General features: G+C 33.7%; 1 protein-coding gene across 2 annotated transcripts; it reads left to right on the top strand.

Moving 5' to 3' along the window:
- The first annotated feature begins 4504 nt into the window (after nt 1-4504).
- On the top strand, nt 4505-14444 carry LOC113753846 (secoisolariciresinol dehydrogenase-like). Of its 2 annotated transcripts, none has more exons than XM_027298109.1 (3): nt 4505-4515; nt 12754-12824; nt 12939-14113. In XM_027298109.1, the coding sequence occupies exons 2-3, from the start codon at nt 12781-12783 to the stop codon at nt 13780-13782; spliced, it is 888 nt and encodes a 295-aa protein (XP_027153910.1). In that variant the 5' UTR covers nt 4505-4515; nt 12754-12780; the 3' UTR covers nt 13783-14113. The 2 variants fall into 2 exon arrangements, 1 of the variants encoding a protein (XP_027153910.1); XR_003465089.1 differs by lacking the exon at nt 4505-4515 and adding an exon at nt 14165-14444 and having other exon boundaries at nt 12637-12824; nt 12939-13860.
- The last annotated feature ends 8014 nt before the right edge of the window (nt 14445-22458 follow it).

A 22458-nucleotide genomic window follows, 5' to 3' on the forward strand; every position in this document is an offset into this window, starting at 1 on the left:
TGTATTGTTTGCAAATATTCATGTGTTTTTGAAGTGAACTTGAACTCTTTGAGCAAATCTTAAATCAATTGAATTTAAGTAGAAAAAATAGATCCCAAGAATATATGCTTCAAATACTTTGTCCCAAAATTACCAAAATTATCTTTACCTTTTGTCTCATGTATCTAAATACGTATTGATGCATTGATAAATCTAAGCACATCTTTGACTTGTTGACTGAGGGAAAATTTAAGCAAACCTTTGACTTGTTAGCGAGGAAATCGCTTCAAATCCTTTGTCCTATCAATCTAAGCAAACCTTTGATTTGTTGATTGAAGGGATCATTTCAAATCTTCTATCTCGAAATTACCTTCTGTCCCGTGTTTACAAAATTACCTTCTATCCCGTCTAGCTCTTGTTTATATAGCTTCTGTATAAATACAGGGTATAAGATAATTTCGAAATTGAAAATTTGAAGCGAGGATTATATCTTCTTATGTATACTTGACAATTGGATGAGTTGACGAATTTTGGGAGGATTGATATTGGGATTTTACTTAAATGAGCTATACTCAACCCGCCTAACTTTAGATTGAGTTGATTTTTGGTTGGATGATAATGGATCATCTCAAACCCATGATCCAAATATGACCCAACATATTGATTAATACATTGTGATACATAAATTCTCTCTTATACATTTACACACACAACAAGATTTTTTTCACATATATAAATACATTTTCACATACATAAATATATTTTCACACACTAACACACTTTCACACACACAAACCCACACTCATTTCTTAAACTCCTTGGAAACACATCATAAAAAGAATAATATTTTATATTGCTTGTATTGCGAATTTAGATAATAAATTGTACATTTAAATAGATTGACTAAAAAATTTATTTACTTTATACGTTTTAATACCACTAATTGATTGAAACTTATTTTTATCACAACTTATTTAACACTTTTGCTATTCGTATTTGTTCTATTGTAAGTTGTAATATTCTATATATTTAAATTATTGAACGCTAGATTATTTTATGGTAAAAAATGTAATTAAGAGACATATAATTTGTTGTATTATAATATTGATGAGGAATTCTTAACAATGAAATAAAACAAATGAAAGAAAAGTAAAAGAATGCAATTAGAACAAATTTAAAATTCTATTCTAGGTACATGCAATATTAACAAACAGAGCAGTAAGTAACAATCGAAGAACAACAATAAAAAAAAGGGAGGAAAACAACATACTGTTAAAAGGCATAATAAATTATTATAGATGTTGAGCAAGTTTAACTATTGTTGTAAAAGTAAAATAAGCATGAGTTTTTATTTCAAGTTTCTTTTTTCTTTTAAATAAAAATTTAAAAAATTGATTGAAAACATATATATGAGAATTTTAAATACAAATTGGTCAATGAATTGTTAACATATGTCTAAATAATAGTGGTTGGGCAAATGTGTATTGAATCTTATATTTATTGTTTTGAATTATTTTTAAATAGATTAGTTATTAAGTGTTCAAATTAAAAAACCCAACCCGTCCAATAAATAAGTTGAGTTGTTCTTACTCAACTTAACAAAACCCATAACCCAACTGATCCAACCCATCCTTTAAAATTAATGGACGGGTTGGACGGAATGTTGGATTTTGGATTTTTTTTGGCAGTTCTATTCAATGACGGAGCCAAGGGGGGGCAGAGGGGGGCCATGGCCCCCCCTAAGTTTTGAGAATTTTAATTCATAATATGTAAATATGTGTGTAAAATAAAATTGGCCCCCCCTAAATTTTTTCAATTTTAGTTTATATTATGAGAGTTGATATATATATATATATATATGAATTAGTCATCTTTGAATGGAATTTCAATTTTGGCCCCCCAAAAAAAAAAATCCTGGCTCCGTCACTGGTTCTATTCTTATGTATATATGTTGGGGAATTCCCCAAGATTATATATGCTGTCTTTTTTATTGAGTTATCCTGTCTATTCATTTAACTAATTACATTAACGTAACATCAAATTGGAAAATGCAACAAACACAATAAGTGGACACACCATCTTTAAGTAATTCATAGTCTCGAAATCAAAATGACTTAAACTTTTTAATTAGCCCCCACAAAAAAAAGTAAAAGGGCAAAGGGTAACCTTTTAGAAACAGATGGATCAGTCTCATGTTACCGTAAAGGAAAGGGTGACAATAATAGCCTAGCCACGAATGTGAAAAGCAAATTTTCGTGCCTTTGCACTTTTTCTCCCATGGCCAAGGTTTTTATAGAGGAAAAAACTTGTTTATTCTGTGGTTAACAATTTAATCTCTTTTTTCCCTGGACCACATTTACCACATCTAGACAAAGCATAGATTAAAATTTGGTAATCAGATTAATAAGAAATGAAAGCTTCTTTTTTTCACGTTGTTAGACTTAGAGGCACTTTCAATTATGCTGTACACTAGATGAATGATGGCTGGAAAACTTTAGGTGTAAGAGATGGAGTGACCTTAAACACTAGTTTGTTTGTTTGGATAGATTATTATTTGAAATAATTACTGTAATACTTTTTGTGATGTGATGTATGTGAGATAAAAATATGATTGAAAATATAAAAAGGTGGTTTGAAAATTGTGTTTATGATGCAAGCGAAATATTATTTGGAATAATTCCATTATCCAAACAAATCCATTGTACTCTTTCTTGTTACTCAGAAGCCCTCCAAAGGTCTAGAGTTTCTATTTTGGAAAAAAAAAAAAGAAAGAAAAGAAAAAACAAGCTACTTGAAAAGATTGACGCAAAATTTTGTTTTATCAATTGCACTATTTTGAAAAAAAAAAATTTGGGCCTTAGAGCGACCCTAGATTTATTATTATTTGGAAAAGACATGAGAAAATTGGGGTTATTACTTATTAGTACTGTAATAGCAAAATGATCTCGAGAGACTAGGCTTTGCAAACTCCTACAAAATGTCTTCTTTTTTAATTCAACGACAGACATTACCGAAAGCTCACAAATGAAGATAATACGGTCAAATCACTCAAAAAAAAAAAGATAATCAGGTCAAACATGACGAATATCTTAAGGATAACATGTGGTTATAAATATATGGGTTAATATCAGAAACCTCCCTTGAGGTTTCTTCTAATCACATCTAGCACCCCCCATGTTTTTGAAATCACACTTAGCACCCCTGGAATGACAACTTTGGTATCTTGTCAGCCCCTCTATTTGAAAATGGTAGTAAAAAATGAATTGTAGGAGAGAGACTTTATTTTTGTTCCACTTTTACCCAAAGCCCAAAATGATTAGTGAATTTTAGAAGATAAAAATAGAAATAAATAGGCATATGATATTAATTTAGAAGCTGAGGGTGTAAAAGTGTAATAAAAAGAATGTTATAACTAATTATCAGAGATTTTGGCGATATAGTGATGCATAACTAATTATGGACCTGGGGCCGGAACGGTTGCACTCCGGAAGCTTGTGTGCATTTTGCACACGGTGTAACATCATTTGTAACACTAGAACAACAGCGAGTAATTATACTACCTTTAACACAAGTAACCGTTGCCACACGGTGTAACATCATTTGTACACGTTGTAACACTAGAACAACAGCGAGTAATTATACTACCTTTAACAGCAGTAACCGTCCCTGCCCCTTCTCCACTAATTACATAGTCCATGATACTACATTGGATCGGTCTGGTAACATGATACGTAAGCCTTATATTGCAATCCAATTCTGAACAAAAACACCATCTACAACTAGTTGTTTAGATGGTGAGGATTGCAATGCACAAAACTATACACAAGTAGTTCTAAGATTAGTCAAACAACACCATAAGTGGCAGGAAATATAAATCAGATGCACATTGCACCACTTATCAAAAAATTGTCCACAAAAGCTAACATTGCTTCAGTATTGCTGGGAGCTAAGAAGACTAGTACCTAAACTACTTCAGATACCAAAAGCAAGGATTGCGGGGAACCTTTAGCACTCTCAAAACATCATAGAGAAACTGCTGGTAATAGTGTTAGAGGCCACTATTGCAGCAGTATTAATGCTAACAGAAGTTTCGGCTTGAGATCCACCATTTAGAGTAGCTTGAGCATTTGGTACAAAGGGAATTATACCTTGCTTGTTTACAGCAGCATTGGTTTTCCAGCATTTCCCCGCTTAAAAATTTGTCTAGTGTTGGTGGTTTTTGGGTAATTTCTCACCTTTTGATTAGGACAACCTGTCACATTCTACTGCCAGGGGTGCTAAGTGTGATTTCAAAAACATGGGGGGTACTAGATGTGATTAGAAGAAACCTCAAGGGAGGTTTCTGATATTAACCCTAAATATATGTACCTGATCTTTCCTTTTTTTCTTTTTTTTTTTGAGCAGATGTGCCTGATCTTTTCTTGTGGCTATTTCTTTCTCAATGGCTAAAAAGAAGTGTGAGCAATTCCTTGTTCTGATCAGTGCTGTACTTGTCGCTATTTTTTTTCCTTGGGTCAAACTAGTATGGTAATCTAAGTGATTATTTTGAATGGGGGAAGGAGGGGTTTGGTAGTATAGGAGGAGGGTGACAAGTGATTATTTTGTATGTTTTTAGTATGTTTTATTACTTAATTTTTGGTATGTTTTTAGAATAAAAGGATGAAAATTGACTCCTTTAAGCAATTGTTTCTTTAAGTTGTTAATTTTAGTCAAAACTTGTATTTGAGTAATTTAACTTGCAAAATTATAATTTTATAGGTCTTGTTGCATGAATGTTTGATTCGAATCAATGTGAAGTCAAAGTAATAAATTGGAGTTGATTCCATGATGATTATAATATGAAATCGAAGCGAAAGGTGAAGAAAGGTGGAAACAAGAATTTGGCAGTCAGAAACATAGATTGCGCTTCACGTCTATCCAATTCAAGGATCCAAGCACAACTTCTCAAAAGTTGAAATGAGAATCAGAAACGCGAGCCACACCTCATGGATCCCTGAATCTCGCCTTTCAATGTCAAGAAGAAACATGGGAGGCGATCCGTTAGGTACGCTCGCAGATCCCTGAGTCAGTTTTGCAACTTACACTTTTCACACAGCTTTTTAAATGTTTTCTCTAATCAAAATTTGGTGGAAATTGCCTAAGAAATCATGAAGGCTTGTAGAATCTGATAAGTATTTATCTTGCATGATTTTAGTGTGTTTTACTTGACAGGTGTCGAGACTGTACACTAATAAATACTTACGCAAAAAAAAAAAAAATTTGTATATAGCGGTGAGTAGTGTCGAATCCACAGGAACTGGGGATAATTCGTTTCTTCTAGAGTCCCGAATAAGGGAAATTTTAGAAAATATAAAAACAACTAATTAACCAACTAATAAAATAACTAACCGAAATAAATAGGAATTAATCAATAGTAGATACGATTTTAGCTAAAGGTGCAACTTTTCAAACACGATCCATTCAACTGATCATCGATGCAAAGATAATTTAATTACTCATTAATAGATTCGTTATAATTGTCATATACACGATAAACAACCAACTTTTCCTTACTTTTTCGATAGCCAAGGTACGATCGTTAACTATTTCTCTAACAAAGAAATAACCCTAGGTACGACTGTGGGATTTAATTCCTTGATTGCATTAAGAATTAGAAAAGTCCAATCCTAACCAACAAACATGCTACGAGAGCTTGATTAAGTTAGATCATACGTTTCCTTAACATGGTACCAATCACGCTAGTCGCCACTGGTATTAACCAATCAAACAATTACGGATTTAACATGTTAATTTGGCAGCAGATTATTAGGTTAATTCGAATATCGTGCCCTTGACATTCAAATAACAAAACAATCATAAGAAATTAAACCAAAAAACGTACGAATATTAATGAATAAAAGAAATAAATAAAAATAATTTGATCTAACAGATGTTTGGAACCGCGTCTTCAAATTAATCCTTGACTAAAAAAAAGAACTTAGTTGCGTATGACCAATAGAAGCAATTCACATGATTTTTCCAAAGCCAGCCGCATAAGTCTTTGATAAAAGAAAAACTAAAGACCAGAGAAAAGCCAAGCGGCTGCCCTCTCCTCTTATTGTTTCTGCCCTACGAAGTATTAGTCAAACGGGGGCCAGACTTTTCTCCTCCTAAATTCTAGTTCAAAACAATTCTATCTCCTAATTGAAAAAGAAAAACGTCCTAAGATAATGTGAATTGTTTCCTAAAAAAATAAAATAACTATTAAAGAAATTCTCTCAATCTTCAACCTCGCGCTCGCTTGGACATCGACTCGGATTTGGAAACTTCTACGCGCGAATCCCAAATCATCTAGTCTTGGCAGCAATTTAATGACAAATATCCTTTTTATTCCTTTTTTGGCTCCACCTCCCTATAATAAGCACTAAAGACCAAATATAATTAGAATCCATCAATTAAAAACAATATTTGGCTACAATCAAGAGAAAAATAATCATAAATGAATAGTATTTTTGCACCCTATCATTATTATTTAATTTTTAGTGTGTTTTAGTCATTTTGATAGCTACTTAACTAGGTTTCTAGTGAATTTTGCATTTTGTGGTTTAAATACGAAAAATTGCATTTCTATGGTTTTAAGTGATTTAAACATTATGTTTTTTTTTATAGATTTTAATGATTCAATCATCAATTGAAGTAAAGTGAGAAGATATTTGGATGATTCTTGATGACTTGAAGTGATTTCAAGTAAACAAAAGTGTGAAATGTAAGCAAGTTCAAAAGAAGAAAAGTTTGACTACCTTGATACATTTTGGTATTTCAGTTATAACTTGATTTACAAGTATTGGATTGAAATGATTCTTGAACCATGTTAAATATAAGATCTAGAGTTACATTTTGTAAGTTTAGTTCAAATGTTTTTATGACTAAAAAGCTGAAATACAGTCATGCATTTTTGTTGCTATACTCTGAAACAAGGTTCTGACTTATTGAGGGTATTTTAGTCATTTAGTAGCTTACGAACATTCAAATGACATGATTCTTGATGCATTGGAAAGGTAACTCAAAGCATTACAACTTTAATGTTTTGTGAAGACTTAGTTCAACTTCCATCATTGAGAAATTTGTAGCTAAAGTTCATGTAAAAATAGAGTAATTTCTAGAATCATCAGAAAAGTGCAAACCTGATGGGGAGGGCAATAGGCTAATCAAATATGTGACAACCCAACCATTTTCCACCCCTTGTATTCATATTTCAACTGTGCAACTTGCAACTTGTTCACATAACATTTTGGACCATTTTTCTAATCAAATTTCGATGGAAGCTGCCCAAGAAATCATGGAGACTTCAAGAATTAACTTTTGGCCATTCTAAGAAATAATTTGCACAACTTAAAACATGATAGCTTGAAACTTTACTATTCTATAAATAGGCCTCTTCTGAGCTTATTTTGGTAACTTTGAAGTCTAGAGAAACTACTACAAAAATGTAGCTTTTACTAGTTTTCCTTAGTTCTTTAGTTTAATAGTGTAGATAAGTGTAGGTATCCTATTTTTGTATCTATCTAAACAAGGGAGGAGATTGAGGATGAAGATAGAGAAGTTTAGAACTTAAGTGACAAGAGTGACATCTGTTCTATCATTTTATTTCTTGTATTGATTGTTTTGCTATAATACAAGCTTGGTTCTTGTTTTCCTTTAGTTTATGTTTAACTAGTTTTTATACCTAGGGGATCGATGAAATTTCTATGATTGTTAATTGAGTTTTTTATGCTTATTTGAATTTATTTCTTGAGCAAGTTATTTAAAACTTTTGTTTTACAATCATGATTAACTTGGTACCATTAATTGTGATTATTCCATATAATTTCATAGAATTTAATGATTCTATAACTTGTTTCATATCACGTTAGTAGGTGTGAAGTAATTATAGGTATGGTTGATACATAGGTAAAAGCATGACATATATTTTGAAATTATGGCATAACTAGTCAAGGAAAAGAAACTCATTTAACAAGTAATTTTATTTGTATGAGTAGATAGGAATTTCATAATTATAGGCACATTTTCTTGTCGCTTTTACTAATTTTGTTTCATGTAGTAGCTTAGATTTATTTGCTCTATTGGTGATCATCTAAATAATAAACGACTTTGAAAACCATCGATAGTTGACAATCCTTCCTATAGGATTGATACCTAATATCCCCTGTATTCGATAAACAATCTATATATTTGTTGAAAATGAGATATTTAGCTTTTTAAAATTTGAAATGAAGCAAAAACCTCATCAAAATCAACTTTGAAAAATCTAAAGGAGCAACTAATGGTTGATGGCACGACAACAGTACAATTTGACATCCTGTCTCATTTGACCAAGAAGCTAAAGCTTTCATCTACTCTATAAACAGGGGAGTTCAAGACTCATTTTAACAACTTTGGAGCCTAGAAAAGATATAGCATTTCAATGGAATTTCTTAATTCATTAGTATAGTATAGTTTAGTATAGTTTTCATCCATTCTTGTACTAGCTAGACTAATTGAAGATTGAGGATTGAAGACGAAGAAATTGATGCTCACAAGTAACAAGGGGTTTAATCTCATCAACTCTTTATTTCTTATATTTGAATCTCATGTTTAGTGTTAATACAAATTTGATGTTTGTTTCGTTTTCATCATGTTTTGTTAATTTTGATACCTGGGAGTGTGGATGATCTTGTTATGACTGTTATATAATCTTTTCATGATTATTTGAGTTTTTTCTTGAGCATGTTATCTAGCACCTTTGTTGTTACAATTATGATTAAATTTGTGCTATTAATTGGGATTGTCTAAAAGTGTTGTTTTACCAATGAACTTTGGGATTCAATACTAATTCATGAAAATGTTAAACTGAGGGGGGTTAGCTCAATAATGTAAGGTTGCACCTTTGTAGCTTTAACCAGGTAATTTCATCGGATCTAATGAATCTATAATTAGTTTCATATTATGTTAGTAGGTGTGAGTAGTTATAAGTGTGGTTAGTATAATTACGAAAGCAGTTATCACATACATTTGAAAAATACATTATAACTAACCAAGGTAAATAAACTCATTTAACTAGTAATTTCACTTACAAGAATAGTTAGTAAATTCTTAATGCTAACTGTTTTTAACTAACCAAGGCAAATGAAGTGAGAAAGTTTTTAAAATCTTATGTAAATCTTAAACTAACTTTTAGTATAGGTTGAAACAAAGTTAATATAGGAATTTCACATTTTCCGTCAAATTGGACGATTTCCGTTCATTGCCCAAATTAGTCCAAACCACGAGGGGGTTCTTTGGGGGTTTTCAAACAATGAGGAGATTTTATGATAATAACCCAAACTACAATGGGGTTTAGTGTATTTTACCCTTACTTTTATTTCATGTTAGTAGTATAAATTTACTTGCTTTGTTTATGATCATTTAAATAATAAAGAAGTTTGATTCACATCGATAATTGACAATTTTTTCTATGAGATCGACGCCTAATATCTCCTATACTCAATAAACGATCTATATACTTGCAGAAAATGAGGTAATTAGATTTATAAATTTGGAACGAAGATTTAAATATCATCAAAGGGAGTATTAGTGATAGGTTTCGGTTTCGAAACCTCTTTGAAGCCTTCTTAGTTTTTTTTTTAACTTTTTCCTTATAAGACTTTAAATCTCCTCTAGAATCAAAGAAAAAGAAATCTAATTAGCTGCAACCTCACTCTAACAGAAGACAATGTTCTGGGTTCCATGGTTCACATTTGTATGTTACCTTGTCATTAGTTAAAGTTATTTCTTATTACCTCCGCCAAACCCCACAATATCCCGGGCATATTTTTTATTTGAAACTTATTCAGATTTCCTTCTAGGTCATATTCTTTTACATCTAGGTAGGCCTGTCAACGGGCTGGGTCCGGGCCGGAATTCATTATTCCAGACCCGGACCCGGCATACCAAATTGGATCCGGATTCGACCCGTTTACCCGACGAGTCTTCTACTCTATGTTCCGAATCCAGATCCGACGGGTCTCGGATTCGGGTCCGAGTCTACCCGAAAAAAATTATGAAAATTTACAATTTCTAATAAAAATGAGAAAAAAATATATTTGTACACTAATTTCTAACTAATACAAAAAAAAAATCAAATAAGAAAATAAATCAAATTGACTTTACTCAAATACATCACCCTAATCAAATTATATTGATAAATATACATATTTTTAAATTATTAATCCATTTATATCCGGATTCGGGTCTAATACGGGTCGGAATACTATATTCCGTATCCGACTCATTTTTTTGTTTGACAAAACGGATCCGGGTCCGGATAACTGAATTAAATCCCTACCCATACCTGTAATAATTTCACGGATCCGGGCCGGGTCGTTGACAGGCCTACATCTAGGACAATATGTTTTTTAAAGCAATAATTTGCAATGCTACAGTATAATGCAATCAAAACCATTTACTTGTCAACGACAGCCGGACTTGAGATTTGTTGCCGTGAAACAGATTTTTTCCCCATTTGAGCGTAATAAAAGAGCAGTGAGGTTGGTCCACATAAAGCAATCATAAAACGTCGTCTCTCCGTTCCAATTTGAAAGTATTGTTTTTTTTTTCATCCGTTTTAAATTATAATCTATTTTTTAATTAAAAAATATAATTAACTTCTAATTTTGTAAAAATATCCTTACTTACTATATTTCATTATCAATAAATATAACTTATCTTATTTAATACAGTTAATTTTTCTATCAATGATTGCTTTGATATATGTTTTGAATAGTGCAACATACCTATTATTATTGCTATTGTAATTAAAGTAAATGTACCGTGATTAATCATACTCCTAATATTAATAGAAGGATATTTTAAAAAAAATATTAGACTAGATTTGTTTTGTCAATAAAATTAACTATTTTTTTTTAAATTGAGAGAGAGAAAAAAAAAAACAAGACTACGGAAGCAAGACGAGGGAATAACAAGTTATTTATGTCACACTTTTGGGTCTCTATCACACCTTTGATCCACGTTACACAATCTAAGTATAGGGTTGGCTCTCTGTCAAGCCTTTGGCCCATGTTACACAATTATTGGTTACAGGCCCTTCACAAGTTCGATGGCTTCGTGGAAAGTGTAATCCTGCAAAACGCTACGCTACAAAACGTGGTGTAATATTAAGGGTCACACAAAAGCGAGGAAGAGTGCTACAAGTGAGAGAGTGAGTGTGAATATACGAAGTACTCCTCAAATGTCCACAACTTTTAAATGTCCACAACTTTCATATATGAGATATTTTGCCACATTTAGTGCACCCGTCGCATTTTGCCACATTTAGTACAACCAACTCCCGTTAGAGGAGTTGGCCACCATCAAATTTTTAACGCTTGGTAGAGTGGGAGGTAAGGGTTCAAAATCCACTAATTGCCTCCCACTAATTATTATAGGTATGGCTCTCCAAAATTCAGACGGGTGTGTAGTGCACACGTTTGGTTCGATGATGGTTCAGTCCCCGTCGGTCTCCTCATAGGTCCAGTTGGATCCCCCTAAAATAGGATAGAGTAGGAGTAGGAGTAAGAATAGACATACGATAGACAAATACTGAGTGTCGAAAGAAGAAAAAAAAAAGATATTTTGCCACATTTGTGCCCCACCTTCTTTGGCTGATAACAATAATTTTATGAGTAATACAGTGAATAGCAACAAGGTGTCAAATTTCGTGAAGTTTCTGATGAGATTTTTTATTTTAAATAGAAGTAAAATAATTTGGCAACTCAGTTCTTAAAGGTAAAAATTGCAGCACTAAAAATGCGTGATCAGAAGAGAGCTCGGCCATAAGAAGAATGGAAAGAAATGAAACTACAGGCAAACTTAGAACTTCTGATATGTTTTAACAGTCAAAGCTTATTTTACTTAATAGAGGTGGCAAAGTGAAGTATAAATAACGTCAAGAGTGAAAATGCAAATCACACGACAAATGTTATAGGGCTTGTGTATTTAATCCTAGCTAGAACAAAAATAGGTTACCAAATTGTATTCACTTCTCCAATGTGGATAATGTGCATAACTGAGAAAACAAAAAGTCAACTTGTAATGTATACTCGTAAACTTTGCAGTGTTGAAACTTCAATTTCCAATCTCATGTAGAATGAAGTAGCAAAATAAAGATCCATACCCAAATAGCAGTGTTGACCGCACAAAACATGGGGCTGGAATGGATTTGTAGTTTAATTGACTGATGTGACATTTTCCTCAAAATAATGGGAAAAGGACAAATAGGTATATGTGCGACAAATTAAAATACTTTCGAGATGCGCTTCTGATTCTGCCTATATCTTTGATCAGTTTATCCCGTAGTACTATATTATGGGTTTTTCTAATGGAAGCACTTAAAGCACTCGTTAAGTATTCATCTAAATTATTATATATATATATATATATTAATAATTATTATCTTTTTTTATATTTATATACTTTTCATATTTAATCTTATCTATCTTCTTTTTTATTTATTTATTTATTTTTATATTTTAAAAATATAACATTTAAAATATATTTTAACAAGTATTCTGTAAGCACCTATTAGACAGACAGTTCTATTATATAGATATTGGCTTTTCTACATAAATGATGCAATCTCCAGTCCCCACTAATTAGTGAACTTTGACTTACAAATCTTTGGAATATCAAATATGACATCCCGATTTTCTATACTAAGGAAAAAGGCCTGTTATTGTATGATGTCGGCAAGAATTTCTATAAAATCCATTATTTCGATAGCAGACTTTGCAAGTTGAAAAAGTGAGGATGCTTCCTAGCAATTCACCTCCTTCTGCTGCCATATTCCGAAGGTAAGTTATCCTTTCCTTTGCTCACCGTCAATTTCCACCCTCAATTCTTGTCCTTCAACTTTACTTAATTGAAGCACAAAAATGGAAATCTAACTGCTTGATCTTATCTCACAGGCTTGAAGATAAAGTGGCAGTGATTACTGGTGGCGCCAGCGGGATTGGAGAGTGCACTGCAAGGCTGTTTGTCAAGCATGGCGCTAAAGTCGTCCTTGCTGATATCCAAGATGATCTCGGTCGTGCCATTTGTGAGGAGCTTAATCCCGAAGGAGCCATTTCCTACGTCCACTGCGATGTAACGAATGAATCACACGTAAGAAGAGCAGTAGACACTGCAATCTCCACGTATGGCAAGCTTGACATAATGTTCAGTAATGCTGGAATTCCTGGAAATGGATCAGACAGAACGATCCTTTTGCCTGATCAAGACAGTACAGAATCGACAGATCACGAGAACTTTAGAAGGGTTTTCGATGTTAATGTTTTTGGAGCATTCTTGTGCGCTAAGCATGCTGCGAGAGTTATGGTTCCAGCTGAGAAGGGATCCATTATTATAACTTCCAGTGTTTGTTCAATGACTTTTGGTGATGTCCCTTATTCTTATGTTGCGTCCAAGAATGCCGTTTTGGGGCTTGCCAAGAATTTGTGTGTGGAATTGGGACAATATGGGATCCGAGTAAACTGTGTTTCTCCCTTTGGAGTTCCCACTCCAATGCTAAAGAGAGCATTACCCATGGTCAAGGGGAGTGAAATAGAGGGATTTGTTTCTGCAATAGCAAATCTCAAGAAGGCAACTGTGGGAACAGAAGATGTGGCGGAAGCTGCATTATACCTTGGAAGTGACGAATCCAAGTACATAAGCGGATTAAATCTGGTGGTTGATGGTGGTTATAGCACAACCAATATAGCATTGAAAGAGGCTAAGTTGAGCAAGAGCTTGCCAATTCCAAGCAAAATGTGAATTGTGATGAACTTGCTGCTTCTGCTTCTGCCTTAAGATGTCAACGAAGTGCTGCTGCTGCTGCTGCATATCGCTATTGTGAGATACATTTATATTTTCCTTTTCCTACAATTTCTTATCTCGTATCAATTTTAAAATGAATTCTTTTTCCCATTTTTTGAGCCAATGGGAAAAAGAAATGAGCAAGTAAGCCTGGAAATTTCTGTTGATGATGTAGAAAATCAATCATATAATTAAATAAAATAAAAGAATCAAAAGCATGGTTGGTGTCCTGCGCCTTCCTAGCTAGAAAACTCTAACCTGGTATTGCTTTTCTTTCTTTAATACTGCCACGAAATCTGTAAATGTTTGGAAATTCTTACAGCTTTGCACATTTCCGTAGGATGAGTACTCGATTTTCATCAGGATGTAAAATAGCCTACGACCAGCGACGAAAGAAGGCAAATACAGCAGGCACAGTTTCATCCCACCATAAAGCATTCTTATCTCCTCCAATCAACCCAATGGAGGTGTATAAAATTTGTATCATTTTTATAAGTGATTCCAAGGTAATTATTCTTATTAAACCCATAGAGCCTATATCATATAAGACTTGTTCTGTTGCTTCTATAATTTGAATAGTTGATGGGACCTATGCTCTCGTATTCACTCAATCTCATGAATATAATCAGTCTCTGGAGGCTTATATTATGCCATTTCCTTACAAGTTTCATGGTTTGTAATGGTTGGAAGGTCGAAGGTTGAATCCTAGAGAAAAATACCTTTATCAAGTTCGTGAGTTTGGCCTTCATCATAAGCAACAATGTTGCTTTAATTCTGATAAAGGCTAATAGCACATAACTAAAATCATGCATAGGAAGTAGAAATGAAGGTAATCTCTCACTTGAAAATGTACTCCACATAAAAAAAGAAAGCAAAATTGTTGAAGGTCCTAAACATGAGATTCAATGGTTTGTAGCCTCTCTGGGTACTTTGCAAGGATGGGAAAACGCAAAATAAACCGAAACAAAAAGTTTAGGGGGTCAAACTATGAAGTAACAAATTTAAGGAGGTTAACATATAATTTAGTCAATAAAGAATTCAAGAAATAATTGGTGACGTACGGCACCAGTGAAGGCACAAACTTTTCCTACAATGGAGTAAGTGAGGTCTCTTTAGGTCTTAACAGCAGCTCACCTGCTTGGGCTGTTATCCCACATCGAGGGTTGGGGGGGATTTGGGGTAGTTTATAAGTCTTCTCAGGAACCACATGAGTTGCCGGCTTTTGTGGTTTCCTATGGATCTAGGTTTGTAAAATACCAAAAGTCTTAACTGGCTTTGGAAAAAAGAGTAAGTCTTGATATGATTTTAAAAATCACTGCTAGATCTAGATTGATGAAGATTGGGTGTCATTCACTGTAAATAATGAGATGATTTATTTAAACTATTATGTAACGGGGGCAGACCCACCATTGTTGGGATGCATGTGGGTTGCTTTCAAGCAAGAATTTGAGAAAAAGAAATTTATATTTTAGCATGCAAAAATGAGTTGATTCATGTAAAATCATCCCAAGTTACGTTTATACTTCTCTCTTCATTCATTTACTTAGTTTAATTACTAAAATAAGGGTTGACATTCCTTCTCCGTGTATGGTATTTGACAACAACAACAACAAAAAAAGTCAATGCTAGTCAACGATGCTGCTGGCGAGCAGTGGCAATCTTCTCAACCAGAGGAAGAAGAAGATGGAGGAAATGAAAAGAAAAAGGGGGAAAAAAACAGAAAGAAAGAGAAGGAAAAGTAAAGGACAAGAAAAAAGTATTCTACCTACAGAATATCCAGTCAAAAACATAACCAGGCCAAGATAATTGGATTATAGGCAATACAATTTAAGTGAACCCATAATCAATTGGGTCTGCCCAAACTTTCAGAGGTAGTAGGATAATTGGGTGTATTAATGGGGTTTATTTTGTTAGCCATGGTTTTTCATATGCACTAATGCGTATCTTCCTGTAGAAACTCTATCAAGCCTCAAGATGTCAACCACAATTTTCACAAAGGCAGATTTGGGTTTTAAGCATTCCACTAAGTCCACAAGAATCAGAATTGGTTGATTTCATTTTGTAAATGGATAGTCAATGTTGCGATAGCAATTATAGCCACCACTGCCTTGGTAAGGAAGTCCTCCAAAAATGACATCAAGATAACGTATAAGAGGCAAGATTTTAGATGTTAACACTTCTTTCCTTTTTACTAAATCAAATATCTGTTCAAGGATTTTTGGGATTTTTCTTCTCTTCTTTTTCAAGCAAAATTCCAACAATGATGTTGCATTTGCAGTTTGGCGTCTCCATCATGATGATCATCGGGAGAATGAGGTAGTGGTTTTTTCTCTTATTGATTTCCAATTGCATAAAGGGTTTTAGGTTTTGGCTGTGGGTTTTGAGTTTATGATGAAATTTGACATCAAGGACATTTCAAATTGTGTAATCTCGTGAAAGGAATATCCAACACCTTCACTTGAAACCACAAATTTCTCATACATTGTTTAGCATAGATGTAATTAAATTGGTTTTGTTTTCGAAAATAAATAATAATAATAATAATAATAATAATAATGTTGTGTATAATTACTTTTTTAAGAGAAAAATACAAGGTGTATATGCCCATATTTAACCATGTATAAGGTTTTTATATTTACTATATATGTATTCATGAATCTATTCGAGCAGTTTGCGAACAAGTTCATGTACAGTTTGATTTTTAAATGTGTCTAACATTATATTTGAACTCGATTATTTATTATATAATCGAGTCTTTTCCGAACTTGAATGAAGTAAATAGAAACATATACACAAGCAGTTCGATGCATTAAAAACTCTACTCTATGATATAAAATATTGGAATTTCCCAAATATATCCAACTCAAACCATATTTGACGTACTAAACTAGTGTTTACCCTAGGAGAGTTAAAAAAAAAAAACCTAAAAAAGTGGATAATTGAGAAAATCAAACTATTCCAAATCAAAAACAGAATAAGCAACCTGCAATTTTCAAATAATTAAGTTACCACAACCTAATTGGAAAATAGGTTCAGTATCTTTTTCAATTTTCAAAAGGGCAGTTACCCAAACCTACCTGCATATGTGTTTAGTTGGTTAAATTAACAGGTACCTGAACTTCAACCAACCATTTAGTCATTTACGTGTAAACTAAGTTCAACTTTGAACTTAAACCAATTCAAGTTTTGAACTTAACTAATGAACCTGTCTCCCTTTTAATTATTAACTAATGAACCTATCTCCCTTTTAATTTGGACATAAGCTGTATTATTTTCTTTGTTAACCATGTATATCTAACTCGATTAAATATCTTTAGCTAACCGGTAGAATAGGATTAAGATATGAAATGATATTATGCTAAATTGGCACACGCGGATCAGCGAAAATACAAATGGACTGGGGAATCAATCCATTGTGCAAAATGCAGGGGTTCGTGTTCTTACAATGTATACATATGTGATTATCCTATAAAATTAAATAAAGTGGTGCGATCATCCCAATGAACAAGGTAATAAGACCATTCCAGATTGAAGGGTTGTGCTTCATTTTGTTTGCAGGAAAATTTAACCCTCCACATTTCATTTTCCGTTATTGTCTTTTTTCTTCCATTTATAATTCATTCTTTGAAAAAATAGAAAATAAAAAAAGAACAAGATACTCAAACCAAATTCGCTAGTAAATGACATCATTAGTTGGCGTGTCTTAATATTACTTTTTAGGGATAATTTCAGAAATCTCAGGGGAGGTTTTTGACACTTTCACTAACATCCCTTGAGGTTCTCAAAATTTCACTGACTCTCTTGCTTTTGAGTTTTTGGTAACAATGCAATCCAAATCATATTACAATACTATTTTCATGTGTGAGAAGGTATTTTTATTCCATGGATGCCCTTTTTTCCTTGTATTAGTAGAAGATTAAATTATTAGAATGATTACTAAAGTTGAGGGGGTGTAAGTGCAATACAAAAACTTGTAAGCACAAGATTTGCCTTGTAACAGTTATTTGGCAGCAATTGCAACGGCTAGCTGCAAATTGCAACGGCCAAATTTTTGTTTCAGTAGCAATAGTATATAAAGCAGCTTAACTACCTCTACACCCTCAACCTATTATCATTCTTTGCTACAAGTTTTGGAGTGCTAACAAAGTTAATTTGTTGTGCTGCATTTAGAGCTCAGAGTTAAAAGTTTTACCTGCAACTATGGCCTCTTCAAGCCATAGGGGAGAATCATGGAATTCACCCACATCTTTCTCCATTGAAAACAAGTTTTGCCATTGTAATCGCAAGGCAACCGTGATGATATCAGAGAGTGAAAAGAATCTGGACAAGTTGTATTTCCGTTGTGCAAAGTGCAGGTATTTTGAATGGTATGATGGAGGTGAAAAAGAAGAAGTAAATAGCAAAAGAAGCAACCTCAATGCAAAGAGAGGACTAGTTAATAGTAGAAACCGAGATGGCATTCCAGTCAAGCAAGTTGAGGGGCCAATGCAAGAGCCAAAGTAATTTCTGAAACCAAGAGCCTCAGGGAATGTGCTGATCATCATAAACCTCACACTATTAGCTATATTTATTTTCATTCAAATATTTATTAGCTATAAACCTCACTCTATTATAAAATCAATTCAATGAACTCATGTTAATCTGCTGCAAGATTGTACCAACTAAATGATGCCCTTTCTGGTGATAGGAGATTCATACCAGAAGGCTAAGTTAGTTGGAATTCTTTTAAGCACCAATGTAAACCCATGTACATAGCTTTTTAGATTTCAGAGTGAAGTAATGAATAGCTTCATTATTTCTTAGTCATCCACTATGCCAAGTTTGCAAATAGTTATGTATGAAAAGCAAATGAAAGTAAAGATCAAATAAGGACACTACATTAGCTAAAATGTCTTAAGCATATCAATAAGAAGAGCACGTGTGCATCACTACAATCCAATAGTACAAAACACCATCTACATCAAACACTATATGCAAATGGTGAGGATTGCAATTCTACAGTTCTTAATGACTGTAAGTAAGAAGACATTAACAAAAGCATTAACAAAAGAGGTTCAAGTAGACATAACTAACAATTGGAATTCAGCAGAGTTCTCAAAACAGCATGCTGAAACTACTGGTACTACTGATTTTTTGGATGCTAATTTGTAGATGCGTTTATGCTAACAAATTAGCATTTTGAGATGTAATGGCGGTGGAATTGGAACAACAGGATTAGTTAGAGCAGACTTGGATTTTTTGGTCCTACCACCAACTCTTGCTGCAGGACTTGCAGGATTGTGTCCAAAAGGCCTTTCTTTCTATTACATTTGAGACATAAACTACATTAGACAAAAAATAGTAGCTACTAGTTATGTTATTGACAAAAATATGGGATAGCAGATCATTGGCATACCTTTCTATTAGCATGAGTAGTTGTAGTAGTTTGCACATTCACTTGAACATGTATTGCTCCATTATGACTTAGAGGACTTTGATTGCTCCCTTGATTGGAGTGTACAACAGGTATATTTCCTTGTGCATGATCCTAAAACATGAGATGTAAGCTACAATGAGATTTGATGTATATAACTCAGGTAGGGGAGGAATGATTATGATAACCGCAATTTACCTAGAGAACAGCTGCTGACAAGCCTGCATTAGCCATTCCTTTGCCTCATCTGCCTTTTCTGTTTGCTATCCGTGATTCCAAATTCAGTATAGTTGTAAGTAATAGTTAGGATACAACTGTTATTACCATATTTTGGCCAATGTATACCTGTTCAGCAGGAGTACTGTTGCTATTCCTTTTCGGCACAGGTGCTCCTTTTCAAGTACTCTTGTTGTGACCAAAAGTTCCACACTTAAGAGTGCTTGACCTCTTTGCCTGTGCTGTGCAAGCAGTTTTATCAACTTCCCTTCTTCTATGTACTTTTGGTCTACTAGGAGCTCTTCTCAGAGGTGGTGGCAACATAGTTGTTGGCATGATTTCAGGCATAGGAGGCCATCTTTTCACATCAGGAATGGGATGAATCATGTGGGAGCAAGTTTTTAAGTACATGTCTTTGGTGAATCAAGCTTCATAGTAGTTCTCTAGTTTTTCTCTCCTATGTATATAACTCCTAATGCTGCATACTTGCATGGAATTCCAAAAATTTGAAAAGCACCACAATCACAGATTCTTTGGCTCAAGTTGACTATGTAGGTTCTGTCCATATCACCAATCTCGAATGTGTCTTCACTGGCCATATGCATCTCACATTTTCTTGATTCTTGGCCAATTTCTTTTAGTTTCTCAACAATTCTGGGAGTAATGTAACTAGTCAAGGTACACCCTTTCTGGTACCTTTTGTGCATTTTTTTTCTTGAACTTTCTTCTTAAACCATCAACCAAAGTGAGTATGGTCTTTCCTCTTAGATCACCAATCCAAGCATTAAAAGACTCGGTAAAATTATTTGTGACATGGTTACATTTCAACTCAGTTGAGAATACAAGTCTACACAAGGCAATTCTTGGGATTTTATCCATATATTTCCAAGCATTTATGTTAATGTTTTTAATACTTGTTATTGCATCATTTTGTCCTATTGAATCATAGTTTTTAGCTGCCTTTTAGAAAAAATTGCTAAGTAAGATACATGGAAATTGACTCTTGAAATTGCTGCATATATGCCTGCAGCAATGCCTTTCAACTGCCTTAGGAATTATTTCCTCATAAGCAAGGTTCAATCCCTATGACCAAAACAAAATGACTCAGCAACAACTTCCAAATTAAGGCCCCGTTTGGAACCTGAGTTTTTTGAAAATTTGTCTAAAACTTTACTGTAGATAACTGTAGAAGTTGTAAAAAAACTTTACTGTAGCAAAAAAATAATTTTTAATAAATTTACTGTAGCAAAGTTTTTTTTTTCACTTTTTCAACCAATTGATACAAATAGGTAAACATGTCGATTTTCATATATTTCGCAGTAATATGGAATCTCAAATAAGTATGCAAATTATTTGTTTTGCCAAAATAATTAGGGGAAGTTGTGAAAATGCCGCATTCATATAAGTGGCAAGGAATCTGGTAAACAAGTATATCACCAGAAGGCTTCAATTACTACATACCAAATATTCAACAAATATTAAAAAAGAGTCTTATTATACAAAAAACTAGTTTGGGCTACGTGGGAATCAAGTAATTGTTGTAACAGAATCAAAGAGATTTTATTAATGCTGTATATTAACTACAATTCATTCTAATTTATATATACAATTTTCTGGTACACTAAACAAGGAAAGTCTACACTTAATTCCCTTAATTTTAGAGACAGCTTATTCACCATGATTTCCTCCACTAATTTATCTAAAATATCTCCTAAGATTACTCATTCAATTTACCTAAAATATCTCCTAAGATTACTCATTCAAAATTCCTACACTCCCCCTCGAGCTGGTGAATATAGATCGTCCATTCCCAGCTTGACAACACTCTCATGAAACATGTTGCTATACAGTCCCTTGTCATCACATCTGCAAGTTGAAGTCCTGTCGGAACATACAGAGTACAAATCAGTTCACTTTCTAGCTTCTCTTTAATAAAGTGCCTGTCTATCTCTATGTGTTTCGTCTGATCATGTTGCACTGGGTTGTGAGCTATACTTATAGCAGATTTGTTATCACGGTATAGCTTCATCGGTTTGCTCCATTGAATCCTCAAGTCTTCTAGGATAATTTTAACCCATAATAATTCACATACCCCTGCTGCCATAGCTATGAATTCTGCTTCAGCGCTTGACCTTGCTACCACACTTTGTTTCTTGCTTCTCCAGGATATTAAGTTTCCTCCAAGAAATGTACAATATCCCGAAGTTGATCGCTTGTCGACTGGAGACCTTGCAAAGTCTGCATCTGTGTAAACTGCCAAATCAATCTCAGGACTTTTTTGAATAAAATTCCCTTCCCTGGATGTGCCTTTAAGTAATGAAGCACTTGATAAACTGATTGTAGATGAACTCCTCTAGGATCATGCATAAACTGACTAATAACACTGACTGAGTAAGCTATATCTGGCCTAGTATGTGCGAGATAAATGAGTTTCCCAACAAGTCTTTGGTACATCTCTCTGTCCACTACTTTATCTCCATAAGCCTCACTTAATTTGTGGTTCTGTTCAATAGGAGTTCCAACTGGTTTGCTCGCTGTCATGCCTGTTTCCTTGAGCAGGTCCATAACATACTTCTGTTGAAAAATAAAAATTTCTTGCCTTGATCGAGCCACTTCAATTTCTAGAAAATACTTCAATTTTCTTAAATCCTTTATTTCAAATTCCTTGGCTAGGCACCACTTCAAAGTTTTCTTCTCTACTTCATCATTTCCTGTCACTGTAATGTCATCCACGTATACAATCAAAACAGTAACTTCCCCGAAGACTGAATGCTTGATGAACAGAGTATGATCTCCTTGACTTTGCTTGTAACCATTAGCTATCATTACCTTGGCAAATCATCCAAACCAAGCACATGGGGGTTGTTTCAGCCCATATAATGTCTTTTTTAACCGACAAACCTTGTTCTTGTCAACCCCACTAAATCCCGTGGAATGCTCATATAAATCTCCTCTTCTAATTTTTCATGAAGAAAAGCATTCTTCACATTGTACTGCTGCAATTC

Source organism: Coffea eugenioides, chromosome 11, assembly GCF_003713205.1.
Source record: "Coffea eugenioides isolate CCC68of chromosome 11, Ceug_1.0, whole genome shotgun sequence".
In the NCBI taxonomy this organism is placed as follows: Eukaryota; Viridiplantae; Streptophyta; class Magnoliopsida; order Gentianales; family Rubiaceae; genus Coffea; species Coffea eugenioides.